General features: G+C 43.4%; 1 protein-coding gene across 1 annotated transcript in view; it reads left to right on the top strand.

Annotated features, from left to right (window-relative positions):
* SUCLA2 (succinate-CoA ligase ADP-forming subunit beta) overlaps positions 1-17,276 on the top strand; it is a 730,522-nt gene that overhangs the window by 477,491 nt on the left and 235,755 nt on the right. The window contains exon 8 of the mRNA XM_044071591.1: positions 12,394-12,536. Coding sequence (XP_043927526.1) covers positions 12,394-12,536 — 143 coding nt within the window. The remainder of the gene's footprint in view (positions 1-12,393; positions 12,537-17,276) is intronic.

Below are 17,276 nucleotides of genomic sequence, written 5' to 3'. Positions count from 1 at the left end.
GGTACCCCCTTTTGCGCAGTCCGACAGTGCTACAACCTTGGCACTTGCCTCAGACTCCTTCCCTGCTGTCCCAGCAGGCGGGCTAGATACTGCACCCTCAGCTTCAAACCCTGAACCTTGCAGCCTGGCTAATTCCCTGACCTCACCTCCAGCAACCCTCAGTAAGCAGGTGCTGGATGTCATTCTGGAGGTAAAGAGGCCTAGTACTAGAAAATCCTATTCAGAAAAGTGGAAAAGATACTGTTCTTGGATCCAGGCTCAGTGGATGGGCACAGTGGTGCCCAGCTTACCTCATATTCCAGATTATTTAACAGAAATGCTCCACAAGGGCCTATCCTTTTCAGTTAAGATTCATGCCTCTGCCATATCAGCACATTATAATGCCGATCCACCCCTCTTCTCTCATCCCCCGCTAAAACAATTCCTTAGAGGGGCCAAAAATTTAAGACCCCCCCCAGAAGGGCTCCCACTCCAGCCTGAGACCTTAACTTTGTACTGGAAAAACTCATTCTTCCCCCTTTGAACCAGCTGCTACAGCAGAGGTGAAATTCCTTTCTTGGAAAACAGCTTTACTTCTAGCCATCACTTCAGCAAGAAGAGCGTCTCAACTGCAGGCCCTCATGGCAGTGGGAACCCTTCATTATCTTCCCATGCAGACAGGGTTTCCCTCAGGACTAACCTATCCTTTATGCCCAAGGTGACGTCTAGTGTGGCTCTAAACCAGTCCATTCATTTGCCTACTTTTTTCCCTAATCCTCAGAATAAAGGGGAAAGGATACTGCATTCTCTGGATGTACACAGACAGCTTAAATTCTATTTGGACAGGACTAAGCCTCTCAGAAAATCTGACCAGCTTTGCTGCAGGGGCAGAGGGGGAAGGCCATTTCAAAGCAAACCATTTCTAAATGGATAGCACATTGTATCCATTTCTGCTACAAACACTATGGAAAACCTTCCCCATGGGGGATAAGAACACATTCCACCAGGGCTGCATCTATCTCTACTGCATTTCTCAGAGGAGTCCCTACCCAGGGACATCCTGGAAGCAGCAACCAGGAGCCCTGTACATACTTTCACCAAGCATTACCACCTTGCCTAGCTTTTCTAGATCCAGAGCTGGATTTGCCACAGCAGTTTTACAGGGCCTTATTGCTAGCCCTAATGCTCTTTAACTACCTCCACCCTTCCTTAGCTTTGGGAATCAACCCAAATGTGATGATTGCAACAGTGAAACACGAAGAACGTAGTACAGTTGTGTACACTTACCATAAATGTAGATGTTCGAATGTATTCACTGTTGCAGTCCTGGTTACCCTCCCTCCTGCCTCCCCTTGACTTTTTTCTTCCCCCCCTGTTTGGCATCTATTATATCATGTGTATTTGCTTTTTTCTGGGGTGTTCTCTACCATATAATTACTTCCTGTTGTGGGGGCACCTGACATCTTGGGCAAGAAAAACTGATGTAGTGGTGTGTTTATACCCCTGACGACCTGACGTCATGGAAGAAGTGACAGCATCCGATACAGAAATCCGAAGACTCTGTATTCAGGCCAGCTGAGGGCTACCTGCAGGCAGATAAGCCAAATGTGATGACTACAACAGTGAACACACTCGAACATGTACATTTATGGTAAGTGTACACTACTGTACTTTCTTCAGCTAAGCTCACTTGTTGGCAATCTCTGTTTGCCCTCGAGTCCTCCTTTGGCCTTTTAGTTTGAGGTCAAGCAGTTTCTTAAAGGCATCCTTCATATCAGGCCTCCCAGAAAGTCTATTCCACTTTCTTGGAACCTCATTTTTATACAGTTGGCAAAAATCGTACCATAACAGTAGATGTCCTCCTCTTCATTGTTGCAGTATTCAGTTCCTCTCTCATTCCCCCTATTTCCCTTCTGTCCTTTTTCCTTCCGGATGTACATGTTCTGTTTTGTCCCTGAGGGTATTCTGTTCCTCCTGAGGCAATTCCGTTATGAGTATTTGCGTCTGTCACCTTTATGCACTACGCCTTATGTGGGGGGCATACGAGTGATGTACGGCACCTATAAGATCTAAAGGCTTTGGTATATTGGCTGGATGTTAGGCTATCCTTGACAGGTGATCCCTTTAGTGAAGAATGCTGCAGCATTGAAGAGGGACATCTGCTGTTATGGTAAGATTTTACACAACTGTATTTTATTTACAGTTGTGTGTTCCATATGTTCTGTTTTCCTGCGTCTGTAAAACTAGTAGTGTTTTTTCATAAGTTTTTCATCCTAATACAGAATATTTAGTACTAAGCAGTCATGTAACCAGGTCATATTTTTCTTTTGTTTATTGTGAATTGCAAGCATTGTGGGGATGTGTTTGGTTGACCTACCAACACCATTTTTAAGTAGTGTGTCCTAAAGGGAAACTGTATCCAATGTTTGCTTCATCTGGATTTAATCTGTGGGACTTCAGATATATGACAATGGATGCTTCTAAAGCTTTCTAAAGTCTTGGCTCTACCTCCCTTACCCACAACTTCCCGCTCCTTCAACTCCCCAGATCTATTTTGTCTCCGTTTCTTGTCTGCAGCATGGTCTTTGTCTCAGCTTAGTGATTTCAATTTTTTTGTCAAGAACTTTGTGTAGGATTGGTGAGATCTTTCTTCCCTTGCCCCTTAGGATAGTGGTTAGCATTTTTTATGTTAAGTTTAGGTAGTTTTTGAGGTATTTCATTAGACTAGGTAGCATAAATGTCATTTCTTTTTTTTTTTTTTTTTCCTTCCCACCCTTTTCCCCTTTCAATTCTGCTGACTGTGTGTGTGTGTTGTGGTAAGATGGCTGAGGGGTTTAAAAAGTGCATGTCCTGCAAGCACAAACTGCTCTCCCAGGATGCACACCTTAAATGTGTTTACTGTCTGGGCCAGGAGCATTTGTAGTCCAGTTGCTCCATCTGCGGGAGCTTCAGCTCACATTCTATTAATGAGCATAAGACCAAGCTTGTGTTGAAAGGGTTTTTGCCCTCCATTTCTGTTTCTGCTTCCAAGGCTTCATCCCTAGTTTGGGCTTCGAAGTCAGTGGGCAGCATCAAAAAGTCTGATCTGGAGCAACTAATGTGGTCCTTTTTGCAGGCTCAGATGCAATTAGGGCTTATCCCATTGGGTCTGGTTCTGACACTGGGACCCTTAGCTCCATTTCGTTTTCCTCCCTTGACCCTTTCAGATTTGAGGTCTTCTGGGCTGGTTGAGTTTCTACCCTCCAGCATGGATCCAGCAGCCTGGCAGCCTTCAGCTTCATCCTGTTTCTTGGTAGCCTGAACCCCAAATTGTTTGGGACCATTGGCACATCAGAGCCATGGTGTTAGGGCTGGAATGTGTGGGTTGGGGGTCTACGGTTCCTGCTTCGAGATCATCACTCCCTCTTGGAGCTTCAGCTTTAGACAGCTTGCCTGTGATGTCAACGTCTGGCCTGGGAGCTGCCCCCTCAAGTTCAGGGTTTTTGGTATCCTCTGGTTCTGGGAACCTCTGATCCAAGAAGCCCACCTCTAGCTCAGCCTTTGATGTTGTGGAGAAGATGTTCTTTTCTAGTAAGAAGGGTCATATGTTTCCAACTGGCACCCCCTCTCTGTTTTCTACTATTCCTGTGGCCAGTCATCACTGTGCACTGAGGCAACCTATGTCAGCCAGCCTCCAAGCTGCCCCCTTGGTGGAGTATCCCCACTGTTCCCCCTCTTCAACTTCGTCAGAGCAGGAGATTTTGGGGATGAGAAACTGCGATTGGAAGCACTTGGATTCATTGGAGTCCATCACCAAACATACTGACCGTGAGGAAGTAGAGGGTTCCCCCAAATCCTTGCACGATGATGCCTTCTTTTGGCAATTTGTTGGAGTTGCTTTGCCAATGCAGGGGCTAGACCACTGAAGACTCTTCTCCAGAAGAGTCAGTTTTACTGGAGGCCTTTAGCATAGGCCCATCCATGCCTTGGGTGATTCCCCCTCTGGATGCTCTTATAGACCTGGAGTTCCGGACGGTGTGTAAGGAACCTAACTTAGTAGAACTTATTCCTAGGAAGCTGGATTAAGTTCTTGCTCCCCAAAGAAAATTCTCCTTTGAGCAAGTGACTGGCAGTCAGTGCCACTGTGGTGGCAGCAGCCACCAACAAGGAGAATTCTAAAATCTTCTCGATACTGGCTAAGGTTCTTGCCACCCCTATAGTGCCTTTTTTAGGCAAGGTTCAAATGACAAATTCACCACCATAACAGGAACAGGCAAGCAAAAACTGAGGGTGATGCTACTCAGTGCTAGAAGTCTAAATCTCAAAATGCGCTCACTCGAGGCACTCGTTAAAATGGAGAACATGAATATCTGTGCAGTGACTGAGACCTGGTTCAAGGCTCCAGAGAGCACCCCTGCACTAGCAGGCTATAACTCATACCACACTTTTTGGCCAAGTAACCTGGACCGGAACACCAAAGGTAGAGGTGTGTCCATATTCATTAAGGATGTCCACACCTCTAGGCTAGTTGCTCAGCATAATGCAGCCGAGGTTATCCAAGTGCAACTAACTCTGGGCAAAACTGCAGTCCAAATTGTAGCTTGCTACAGATCACCCACCATGCCCCAGGATTCCCACTCCTCTTTTCTTGACGTACTGGAAAATATTAGGGTTCAACCAAACATCCTAATAATGGGCGATTTCAACTACCCCACCATTAACTGGGAAAACTACTCGTGTGCCAACTCCTTAGCTCAACGCTTTCTGGAATTCATAAACTCCAAAGCCCTGGATAAATTTATCCACACCCCCACCAGGGGCAACAGTGTCCTAGATCTAGTCATTACCAACATGAGTGACCAGTGTTCCACACCTGAAGTAAATGCCTCATTGGTCCGATCCGACCATAAGCTAATTACCCTAAATATCCACATCCTGTCCCCACCCCCCATTAAGGAAACCATGGTAAAAAATTTCTCCAAAGCCAACATCATGCTTCTTAAGATAGAAGTGGTGAACTTCATGACACCCATGCAGATGGACGATGCAGTTACGACTACTGAATCCTACACAATTGCACTTTATAAGCACTTACATGAATGCATGGATCGTGCTATCCCAAACAGAACCAAGAAGCTATCCTCCAAAAAAAGAAAGCCAATCTGGTGGTTCCCTGCCATAAACAAACCATACAACAGAAGGAAGAAACTGTTGCAAAAGGGAGTAAAATCCCATGAGTGGAGGAGCTCCCTGGTCAGCCTCAGTAAGACGTTGCGATCCCTGATAAAGTATTCCAAAGCTAGTTATGAAAACAAAATCGCCACTGATTCTGAAGACCGCATTCTATAGCTATGTCAAGAATCTCAATGGCAACACTCAGATCTGCTCTGAGTTACAGCACAATGGCACTAAATATACGACCCACCTGATATTGCCAACATCCTGGCAGATAGGTTCAGTGCTAACTTTACCCCCCTCTCACCCCCTAAAGAGCCCATCTCTGTACTGGAAGAATGCAAAGTTCCTGTAATCACGGCTGCACAGGTAAAAATCACACTCTCCAAAGCCAAGAACACAGCATCCATGGGACCAGACAACATCCCAGGTTGCGTTCTACACGAACTACAGAACGAACTGGCACCCCACCTAAGTACCATGTTCAATCATAGCCTCACCTCAGGCTTTGTGCCTACTGAATGGTGCACAGCAATGGTATCCCACTCCACAAGGGGGGGGGGGAGCCACCACGGACCCCGGGAACTACCGCCCCATTAGCCTGACGAGCCTGGTCTGCAAGGCCATGGAATGTATCATCATGGAACTTATAAACAAACACATTGGTAATCTCCGAACTCTGGACCCCACCCAGTTCGGGTTTGTAAAAGTCAGATCATGTCTCCTAAACCTGATAGACGACTTTGAAGCAGTCACCAAAGCCGTAGACAAGGGTAAGGTGGTTCACACAGCCTATTTAGATCTTGCCAAGGCTTTTGACACCATCCCCCACTCTGGAATTATAGATAAACTCACTAAACTAGGTATAAATCCCTATGTTACAAGATGGGTTGCCAACTGGTTCACTGACGGAACCCACACTGTGAAAGTAGCAGACTCCAAATCCAACTTCAGACCAGTGACAAGTGGAGTACCACAGGGTTCAGACCTGGGTCCTCTCCTGTTTGGTATCTACTTCTCTGAAATACAGGCTAACACAGAAGGTCTTTGGCTAATGAACTTTGCAGATTACTTCAAACTAGGAGCCATAATCAAAACTCCTAATGATGTGGACATCCTACAAAAGGGCCTCACTGAGACAGATGCCTGGTGTCAAAGCCATGACCTCAAGCTCAATGCTAAAAAGTGCATTGTCATCCCCTTTGGCAAAAACTCTGTTCCAAGAACTACAACATGGGCGGTAGTATACTTAACACCGAAAGTGTGATAAGAGACCTTGGGACACAGGTGGACAGTAGTCTCTCCTTTGATAATCACATCGCCACAGTAGTCAGGAAATCCTTCTACGTGGCACACCTCATCACAAAAGGTTTCTCATCCAGAAAAGAGGTCATTGTTCCCCTCTACTCATCACTCATTAGACCCATTATAGAGTACAACGCCCCTTTTGGTATGTACCTCACAAGACATCTACAACTGGAAATGCCACAGAAATACCTCACAAAGAGGATTATCAGCCTCAAACAGATGCCCTACACAGACCGTCTCAAAAAACTCCAGCTTTACTCCATCACATATCGCCTACTCAGAGATGATCTCTGCCTAACATACAAACCTATGTCAAACCCAGAGCTGTTGGACATGCTCCACTTAAAGAAATCCCAATCCCTCCGAGCTTCACACTCTAGGGACCTAAACCTTGTCACCACAATAAACAGAACATGGTGGAGGGAAAGATTCCTGTCCCACAGACTTCCCATACTCTGGAATAAACTACCTATCTATATCAAACAAAGCTCCTCATTAGCACTCTTCAAGAAAAATCTTGATGATTGGATGGGAAATAGGAAATTCACCCCGGGGATTAACTCTGTGGCTCTGCTCAACAGTGGCACAGGAAAATAATTTTCTTGGGTATCAAAAGCCAGGGTACTTTTTTGGCTGGGCTTGTATAGGCCCCAGGGCTGATAGCCTAGTACCTACCTATGAGCCATGGCATTGTGGAACACAGCCTTGAGCTACCAAGTGCACCTACAAGCTCAATTCCTGCCAGGAAAATGAAATACACTGGCAGACGGAATAAGAAGAAACCTCATGGACCCACACGAGTGGAAACTGGAATCAAGGATTTTCAACAGGTTGACAAGCAAGTGGGGGCACCCAGATATAGACCTGTTTGCCTCTCCCCAGAACTACCATTTGGACAAATTTTGCACAAGGACTCCCCACAAACAAGTTGGAAAAGTGGATGCTCTGTTCTTCAGCTGGAAAACACTACCAGTCTATGCCTTCCTCCCTCTGCCTCTGCTCTCCAAAATATTACTAAAAATCAAACGGGACAAACCAGGAAGGATTTTGATTGCTCCAGACTGGCCACACCAATGGTACCCCCTCCTACACAGTGTGTAACGGGTTATCTCCATGGCACCTGCCTCAGACTCCTTCCCTGCTGTTTCAGCAGGAGAACCAGATTCTGCACCCTCAGCTTCTAACTCTGAACCTTGCAGCCTGGCTAATTACTTAATATCTCCTTTACCATTCCTTAGCAAACCTATGATGGATATCATTTTAGAGACAAGGAGGCCTTGTACTAGAAAATTTTATGCTGAAAAATGGAAACGATTCTGTTCCTGGAACCAATCTCAAAGGATGAGCACAGCAGCGCCCAATTTACCTCAGATTTTACAATACTTAACTGAGATGCTTCACAAGGGCATGTTTTTTTCCTTCATTAAAATCCACGCCTCAGCCATTTCAGCTCATTATAACACAGAACCTCCCCTCTTCTCTCATCCACTGCTCATGCAGTTCCTCAGAGGGGTCAAAAATTTGAGACCACCCAGGAGAGCTCCAACCCCAGCCTGGGACCTTAACTTTGTCTTGGAGAAAGTCACTCTACCTCCTTTCGAGCCAGCTGCTACTGCAGACTTAAAATTTCTTTCTTAGAAAACAGCTTTCCTTTAGCAATCACTTCAGCTAGAAGGGTATCTGAATTACAGGCCCTTATGGGCAGTGGAGCCTTTCATCATCTTTCATGCGGACATTGTGTCCCTCAGAACCAATCCATCCTTCATGCCCAAGGTAGTATCCAGTGTGGCTCTCAATCAGTCCATTCATTTGCCAACCTTCTTTCCCAATCCACAGAATAAAGGGGAACTGATGCTGCATTCCTTAGATGTGCACAGACAACTTAGATTCTACTTGGACAGGACTAAACCTCAAAGAAAATCTGAACTGCTGATGGCATTTGCTGCAGGGGCAGAGGGGAAGACTATTTCAAAGCAAACCATTTCTAAATGGATAAGCCATTGCATTAATTTGTGCTGTAAGCACAATGGAAAACCTACCCCCAGGGGATCAGACCTCACTCCACCAGGGCTGCATCTACCTCTAAAGCCTTTCTCAGAGGCATCCCTACCAAGGACATCCTAGAAGCTGCTACCTGGAGTTCTGTAGATACTTTCACCAAGCATTGTTTGCCAATTTTCTCTAAATCCAGAGCTGGCTTTGTCACTGCAGTCTTGCAGGGCCTTATAGCTGGCCCTAATGCTATCTAAATTCTTCCTCCCAACCATAGCTTTGGGAATCTACCCAAATGTAATGACTGCAACTGTGAAACATGAAGAACATAGTACAGTTGTGTACACTTACCATAAATGTAGATGTTCGAGTGTATTCACTGTTGCAGTCCTGGTTATCCTCCCTCCAGCCCCCTAACTTCTTTTGGCTATATCTCTACTTTTCTTTGCTATGCTTAAAAGCCTTTTTGGTGTATTTGTTTTCTTTTTGTTGGAGGTATATCTTTGTACTTATATATTTAATTGCTTCCCATAAGGGGGGCACCTGACATCCGGGGCAAGAAAAACTGATGTAATGGCATCGGCTGGATGTTTTATTCCGCTGATGACTTGACGTCATGGAAGAAAGGACAGCAACCGATGCAGGACCCAAGACTTTGTTAATCAGGCCGTCTGAGGGCTACCTGCAAGTAGATAACCCAAATGTAATGACTGCAACAGTGAATACACTCTAACATCTACATTTATGGTAAGTGTACACAACAGTACTTTCCTTCACTTCTAGCTGGGAGCCTATTATTAGTTCAGGACCCTGCCATTTTGTCTTGCCACAGCCCCATGGGTGTTCACTAAGAACATGACAGTGGTCACAGCTTGGCTACAGCTGCAGGGATTTCGGGTCTTCTCATACTTGGATGATTGGCTCCTCACTGCCCCTACAAAGGCATCATTGACTTCAGCCAGGGATTCCTTGCTCCAGCTGTGTGACAACCTAGGCATTACAGTCAATTACCCCAAATCTAGTCTTCAGCCTGTACAAGTCTGAGTTCATAGGGTGTTATCTAGACATGGTCCATCAAATTGACAGGCTCCTAAGCTCCAGAGTGTTCAGTCTTTGAGCTTAGGCCCTGCCCATGCTTGGAATTCCCAAACCTCTGGCTCACGGACTTGTAAGCCATGGCACATGGCAGCATTGATTGGACTTGGTCCTTCTTGCCAGATATCACACGAGGACCCTGCAGTGGATTGTAGCCATACAGTGGTCTCTCCTAACACATCCATTAGATTTCCAAATGTGGATGAGCGTTTGTCAAAAGCAGATTCAGTGTTTCTGTTAGTAATACAAGGGGGTCTGTTTGTAATTCCTTCTCCTTCGTCCGCCTTCGCCTCTCTCTTGTGGAGGGGTAAAAGCATTTTAAAGGGAAATCCTCCTAGAGTTGCAGACCTTTCAAGACAACCTCCCTTGGGGTGTGATTGTGATACAGATAGACAATATGTTGGTCTTGGTATCCGAACAAATGAGAGAACATGCTCTTATCCCCTTTGTCGGGAATCCATGAGGGTTTGGCAGTGGGTGATCTCCTCTCAGCTGTTTCTGGTTGAGGTACATATCCTGGGGAAGTCCAACATTTTGGCCAACAGCCTTGGCAGGAGCATTTTATTGCCTCATGATTGGTCCCTAAATCTGACCGTGGCAGCTCAGATTTTCCAGTGCTGGAGTGCTTCTTGTTGTGACCTGTTTGCTTCCCCATCCAACACCAAGTGCAGCAGTTGTTACACCATTATTCCCATCTGGGACAGGCACCCAGGGACACACTGTTTGCTTGGCTTCCAGGTTTCCTTTTTGCTTATTCCCCCATTTCTCCTGATAGTAAAGTTTATACAGAAAGCAACCCATTTTAGAGCTTCAGTGATTGTCATTCCTTTTGGCCTCACCTGATGTGGTCCCTTTCCTTTATCATCTTCTGAACCCCCCCCCAGGTGTTGGATCCCATTCCAACTATCAAAAAGTTGCCAGCATGGTTCCACCAGTTTTCTTGATGGCCAGGAATCCCAAGCTTTTGCAGGTGTATTGTTCACATATTGTCCTTTTCTTAGAAAGAATTCACTAGAAAAGTGTATACCAGTAAATGTAAGAGACTTATTTTGTGGGCAGTGACTCTGGGACTTAACTACTACTTTGGAGTCTCTTGGATTTTTTTGGCTGAGTTGTTCATCTCTGGCTGTAGTCTGTCTCTATCAGAGTACAACTAGTGGCAATTTCTAACTTGTGTATTGGTAGAGTTAGTATGTCCTTAGCTTCTCTCAAGATTTCTAAGACTTTTCTCAAAGGTACTTTTCTTCTTTGTCCTCCAGTACCGGATACAGTCCCTCCTTGGGATCTGCCCTTTGTTCAGGTTCTAGCTGGTCCTTCTTTTGAACCTTCAGCCTCCTCAGATTTGAAACTGTTGTCTTGGAAAATAGTTCTTGTGGCAATTACCTCCAATAAACATGTTTCAGAATTGCAAGCACGCGATACCCCCTTGCCTACTGTTCCATAAGGATAGGATTTCTCTTCATATGAACCTTTTCTTTTTACCCAAGGTGCTTCCAAGACTAAACTTAACAGTTCCATTCTCCTTCCTGTGTCTCTTCTCAAATTTTCCAACAAAAGTGAATGCCTTTTGCATTGTTTGGATGACCATAGGCAACTAAATGTTTATCTTGACCATACCAAGTCTTTCAGGAATTCTAGCCAATTTGTCTCATTTTCAAAATCCAGGCTGGGCTCTGCTGTCTAAAGTGACTATTCAAGTGGCCATCAGACTGTATTTCGTTTGCATATTCCTTGAAAGGCTAGATTCTTCTACAGAAGCCTAAAGGTCATTCAGCTAGGGCTCTAGCTACATCTACAACTTTTCTTTCTAGAGTACCTATGGATTATATTTGTGCTGGTGCTGCAACTACTTGGCTGGGCCAGCACACTTTTTCTGTTGCATTATAAGCTGGACATTCAATCCAGGTCCAGGACTTCATTTGGTTCTACTGTGTTGTGGAATATTCTTCCTTAGTTCCTCCCATGGCATTGTTGTGGCTGGGGATTCTGTCCCACAGGGTGAATCCATATGGCGCAGATACCATCAGATATAGAAGTTGTGTACTCACCATAATGATAGATCCAGGTTGGCTGTGTCTGTCTGGTTCAACCTTCCCGCTGTCCTTCCCCTGACCTTATTTTCCCTCTGTGACCAGACAGCATAGGATTTTCATTCAACTCTTCTACAGTCTCACATTTCCCCTGGGTATTTTCCTTGTATTTGTGGAGGAAGTGGCCATCAGTTGGACATGTTTTATCATTATATTTTGACTCATGGGGCAAACTCAATCTGGGGAGTTGGAGGCGTGGGGGTAGTTATGGGTAAGGGAGGCAGAGCTAAGACTGGCTAAAAGCTTTAAAATCGGCCTGTTTTGGATCGGAGTCAGATCCAAAGTTCCACAGGTTGAACCAGACTGAAACAGACAACATGAGTCTATCATTATGGTGAGAGTAGATACCTTTTGTAAACTTGGTGCATTTGCATAGTCCTGAGCTGTTTTCATTTATTTACAGTTGCTTGACATGCAATAATGCAGATATCCCATTGTTTATGCAAGAGAAAACTTAGAAAGACTTTATAAGCAGACTTTGTGTGTTGTAGTTGTGTGTGAGGTGTGCTACCCCTGCTACCATTATTGTGATGCTGTATTGGATCTAGATGTGCAACTTGACAGATCTCTAAATGATTTGATAAGTTTGGTGCAAGTATTACTAAAAAGATCTAGTATGTTTCAATGATGGTTTACTTTATCAGACATTGTACAATGCAGAACCCGATATAGTAATATTGCAGCCAGTAATATAGTAGGGTGTTTTCTGCTATTTTGTTTCTCTGGATATTGAGGTAAACAAGCCTAGTAATTTTGACTTGCTTGTATTTTTCAGTCAATGGAGCTGGACTGGCCATGGCTACAATGGATATTATTAAACTACATGGTGGAACACCTGCTAACTTCCTTGATGTGGGAGGTGGAGCAACAGCACATCAAGTAACTGAAGCCTTCAGACTCATTACTTCTGACAAGAAGGTAGGCATCTAGATGATCAGATGTTTATAGAGGGACTTGTCCATGGAAATGATATCACTTTTAAGACATTTCAAATGAACATTTGGGTGCACTGAACTGAATTTTCAAGAAAAATTTGGAGTTGTTCGACTTCATTTCAACTTACATAATTTAAGCCCAACAAGACAGCACTAGCAAAAATTTAACCAGCATGGTGTAGCAGGTTAAGGTGCAGAAATGTTTTACTTTTGTGACACAAGTACCCTAAATGCTCTGGAACATACTAAGATGTGTGAGGCCAGAGGCAGGATATCCATAATTCTGTGTATAATAAAATGTATCGGTGCATACTGGGGATGGACAGTCTAATTTACATATATAATATTTTATAACATTAAATAAAGCACTTTTACGTACACAGAAGATACTTTTTTTACATCTGAATTTTCCTTCCTTTTAGACAAGGGGATGCTTATGAAGAAAAATATCCATGGAAAAGTTTAAGATGTCTAGCTATGGTAGCATGCTCCATAAGTTCTCTTTTCCTTTTCTCTGTATAACTATTAATTATTTTCTTAAATATTTTCGTTCTGGGGCATAGTAAGATATGACGTCACAGGCCAAGTATCAAAAATTCTATGTATTCTCAAAAGTATCACAGTGCATATGTATATATACATGCATAAGTATGTATATACATGCCCACACATGTGCAATATATGGAGATACACACATACATACGCACACACACATATTTATTTATATATATATATATATATATATATATATATATATATATACACATCTACATGTATGTATGTATATGTACACACGCACAAATACATGCAGTTATTTTGAAATAAATGTGTGCATTTGTATATGCATTTTCACTGTCAGACCCCATGTAAACGGTGCAATTAAAAACATGCATCTAGAGAATTTTGCAGATTTTAGCAGCTGTATTTCTACTTAACATTTCTAGCACATAATCAGAAGATTGTCTGCATGCTTGGCATGTTAACAGCTCTGCTAAAATCCATTAAGTACAGTATTTTTATATTTAAATTGTGTTGAAAAAGAAAACTAAATGTTCACACAATGCATATGCAAACTACATACATGAACACAATGAAAACAGCAAAATAAAATAAAGCACATAATACTATCCCCCATTCACTTTATAAGTAGCCGCACACAAAAATACATGTATTCAACTGCAAAAATTATCACTACCCATATAAATCACCATGTAGAAATTTGTAGTCTGCAATTTGCTGAAAAGTATTACAAGTAAAAATGGATCGGATTATCTGTCTATAAACTAATGAAGCTTAAACTAGTTAAAACATAATTAAATATAAAAGTAACAAATCCTTTTACAGTCATTCCTACACCATCAAAGTACTTCAAAATGAAATCTAGCTATAAAAAAAAAAGCTTTTTTTTTTTTTTTTTTAAAGTACCTTATACTTCTATGAGAAAACCACCAATGAGGCATTTATAAAAAACCTACAGGGAATATCTAAAGCTGTGTTGTTTTAGACAACTTGAGGTGGTATGGTAACCCATCAAAATTAATGGAAAGGAGCAATTTAAATATACAGAATGGGGGGCAGAATGGTTAAAAGAATAGGATGGGGTCAAGTTGGGAAGTACAAGAGATATTTTACTATCTAAAGAACCTTTTTCCTAAATATTGTTCCCTAATATCTGAATGTAGATGCTTCATGTGTCACACTGTTGACTTCCACGTATTATGTAACTTAGATGTGCACTAATTGACAATCACAGGATAGTGGGGGTACTAACTCACAAGAGCACCCTTGTTTTCTTTTAGAAAGTCAGTTGTTCAGGAGGTGCTGTACTTGGTCATTTCTGTAGCTGTGTTTCACAGAGGCATTCTTTAGTTCTCAGAGTTGTTTCTCAGTAATATTCATTGTCTTATTTTAGTTCCTTATAGCAATACCTTGGATACTACTGCATACTTTCTTTGTTACATGTGCTTTCACTTCTTCAGCATCACTGTAATGTGCACACACACACACACTGTCCATCATATACTTGACGTGACGTGTTCCAAAACTGGTAAAACCAGCATAACAAAAATGAAACTCACAACTCCAGAAAGACAGTATTCTGAATCCTTTGTGACCCATGTTAGTGCTTGTTCCAATGTCTGGAGTTGTAGGAACTTAGAGGATTCGGTGTGTTACAATTTTTTTGTCTTCCAGCATTGAGATTCTATGTTATATCAGCAATGCTACTTTTGGTGCAGGTCATGCTGAGGGGTCTGATAGATAACGTGTGTGCGTGCACATGCGTGTGTGCGTGCGTGCGCGTGTGTGTGCGCGTGTGCACATGCATGTGTGCATGCGTGCATGCGTGTGTGCGCATGCGTGCACATGTGTGCATGCCTGTGCACGCGTGCGCATGCGTGTGTGCGGATGCGTGTGCGTGCGCATGCGTGTGTGTGTGCGTGCGCATGCGTGTGTGTCCGTGCACATGCGTGTGTGCATGCGTGCACATGCGTTTGCGTGCACATGCGTGGGTGTGTGCGTGCACATGCGTGGGTGTGTGCGCGTGTGTATGTTTCATTAAAAAAGAAATCCTAGCTCTTTATTCACAGCAGACTGTTGAAAGTTTTGCAGTAAGTTCTGTCTTACTGTACTGTCCACTTCTTGAGAGTCCAGACGTTTTTAATTCTCTTTCCCTCATTGTATCTCAACTAAATGAGCCATGACATTTATTTTTTTCTTGGCTTAACATTACATCTTGGGAGAGTTATCCACCCTTGTGGCACTTTGTTTTTCTGATATCACCTGACATATCCCCAAATATATTTTTTAAGCACACCCATCTCCCCTCCCACCACCTGACGTAAAACTAGCCAGTTAACACACAGCTTTAAGCACAACCTACCTCTACTTCTTGCCAGTCCTTAACTACTCAATCAGTATATAAATCTAGCCAATAAAAACACATTTCTAAGATTAACTCACTATTCAACTACTAAATCACTATGTTCGTCATTAGATCACTATTACAGTAGCCTAAGTTATATGGGACATATCCTGCCAGGGATTGGACAGTTGGCCAGAACTCTGAACACCTACCACACACCCCAGTTACTGTACAGTTCAAGGAGAACAGTATAAAGTCGGCAGTTTGGGAGCCAAACCTTCAGAACTTTCTTGCTATTGCTGTCCTGTTGGAGAAGGGAGAGCTACTCTTGTCAGCATAAGAGTATAAGGAGCAGATATGGGTTCTTCATGAAGCCACCCTGAGAAGCTTTATTCCTGGGGAAAGGACTGTTCTTCAGCTTGCTCACTTTTGGTAGCCTCCCAGGAAAGGGAAACATAGGTTCATAGGATGATACTAGGCTCTTGGCCCAGATCCCCTTATAAGTGTAGCCAAGAATTTCGCCCATGTTCCCACAAAGTCAGCACCTGTTTCCCCTGTCCAGCAGGGACACATGCGGGATCTCAGGGGTATATTTTCTGTTTCCCATCCAGTCGTCCAGGTTTCTCCTAGAGGGCTAGTGATGTACTCTGCTCAACATGGAAAGGGAGGCTATTCCACAGATGTGGGAGTCTTTGGGACACAAATCTATCATGCCAACAAGTTCTGTTAGTCACAGACCAGGTTGAGGCCTTGCATGCAGGTTGCGTGAGTGGGGTTTGACTTGCAGATATGCAGCAACTCCATCAAGGCTTGGGTCTCAGACAGCCATGCATGCAAGTCGCACGTCACTTCTGAGCAGTCTGTACGAGACATAGTAGAGGGACAGGGCTTTCAGCCTATCTGTATAGGATAGGTGTTTGAGACTTTGGATTTTTCTAGTCAGGAACCTCTGTGGTTTCTCCAGCTGCTGCATGTTCTTGGTAAGGTACATGCTGAAGGGGGCATTGTACTCTATAATGGTTTGATAAGGGAGGAGTACAGGGATGTTGTGACCTCCTTGTTCCTGGATGAAATTCCCATACTTATGAAGTGGGCCATATAGAAAGTCTTCCATGCAGTGGAGGCAATTTGTGGTCAAAAGTCAGGTTGCTATCAACCTGCGTGCTCAAGTTCCTCATGACTGAATGTGTGCTTAGTACGTTGTTATTAATGTGATAATTAGTGGAGACATTTTCTCCAAAGGGGATAGTGATGCATTTCTTTGCCTTCAGTTTGAGACCATACTTTTGGCACCAGTCATTAGTCTGGGTAAGGCTCTTTTGGAGGATGTTCACATCACTAGGGGAGTTTAAGATAGCACTCAGCATTTTTCACCTTTGTCACCTAGAACACACAAGGAAGATTGGTTTGGGTTTATTAAGTGTTTATTTAAAACCATTGGTCTTTACATTCGGAGTCTCCTCTTCATTTAAAAAGGAAACGATTTTCCTCTGTTAGATTCTTATTCTCAGTCTGAGGGACAGGAGTTATATTTAGACAGAGTTTCTCAAGCACCTACTCCACAGAATGGGAAATATGACCCTGAAAATCTTTTCTTCAGATTCCCCATGTGATACTATTGCCAGAATGAAAGAACTGTTTCATTGGGAACAGGAAAAACTACCATAGTCCCAGCAAATGTCTGATTTGCTGCAGGTGTATTTTCTTCAGCATGCAACTGCACCTCTTGTTTTCATAACCTTAGTGGGTACCTTCCTTGCAGCCAGCAGTTTGCCTGACAGTCATCCACCTACCCCCTAGAAAGTTATGTAAATTTTATAAGGTTCCTTAGAATTGCAAGTTTTTTGTTTCGATTTGTAG

This window comes from Protopterus annectens, chromosome 5.part0 (assembly GCF_019279795.1).
Source record: "Protopterus annectens isolate FY-2018-M chromosome 5.part0, PAN1.0, whole genome shotgun sequence".
In the NCBI taxonomy this organism is placed as follows: Eukaryota; Metazoa; Chordata; order Ceratodontiformes; family Protopteridae; genus Protopterus; species Protopterus annectens.
Note: the sequence above shows the minus strand (reverse complement) of the source record. Positions and strands in the feature narration are given on the sequence as shown.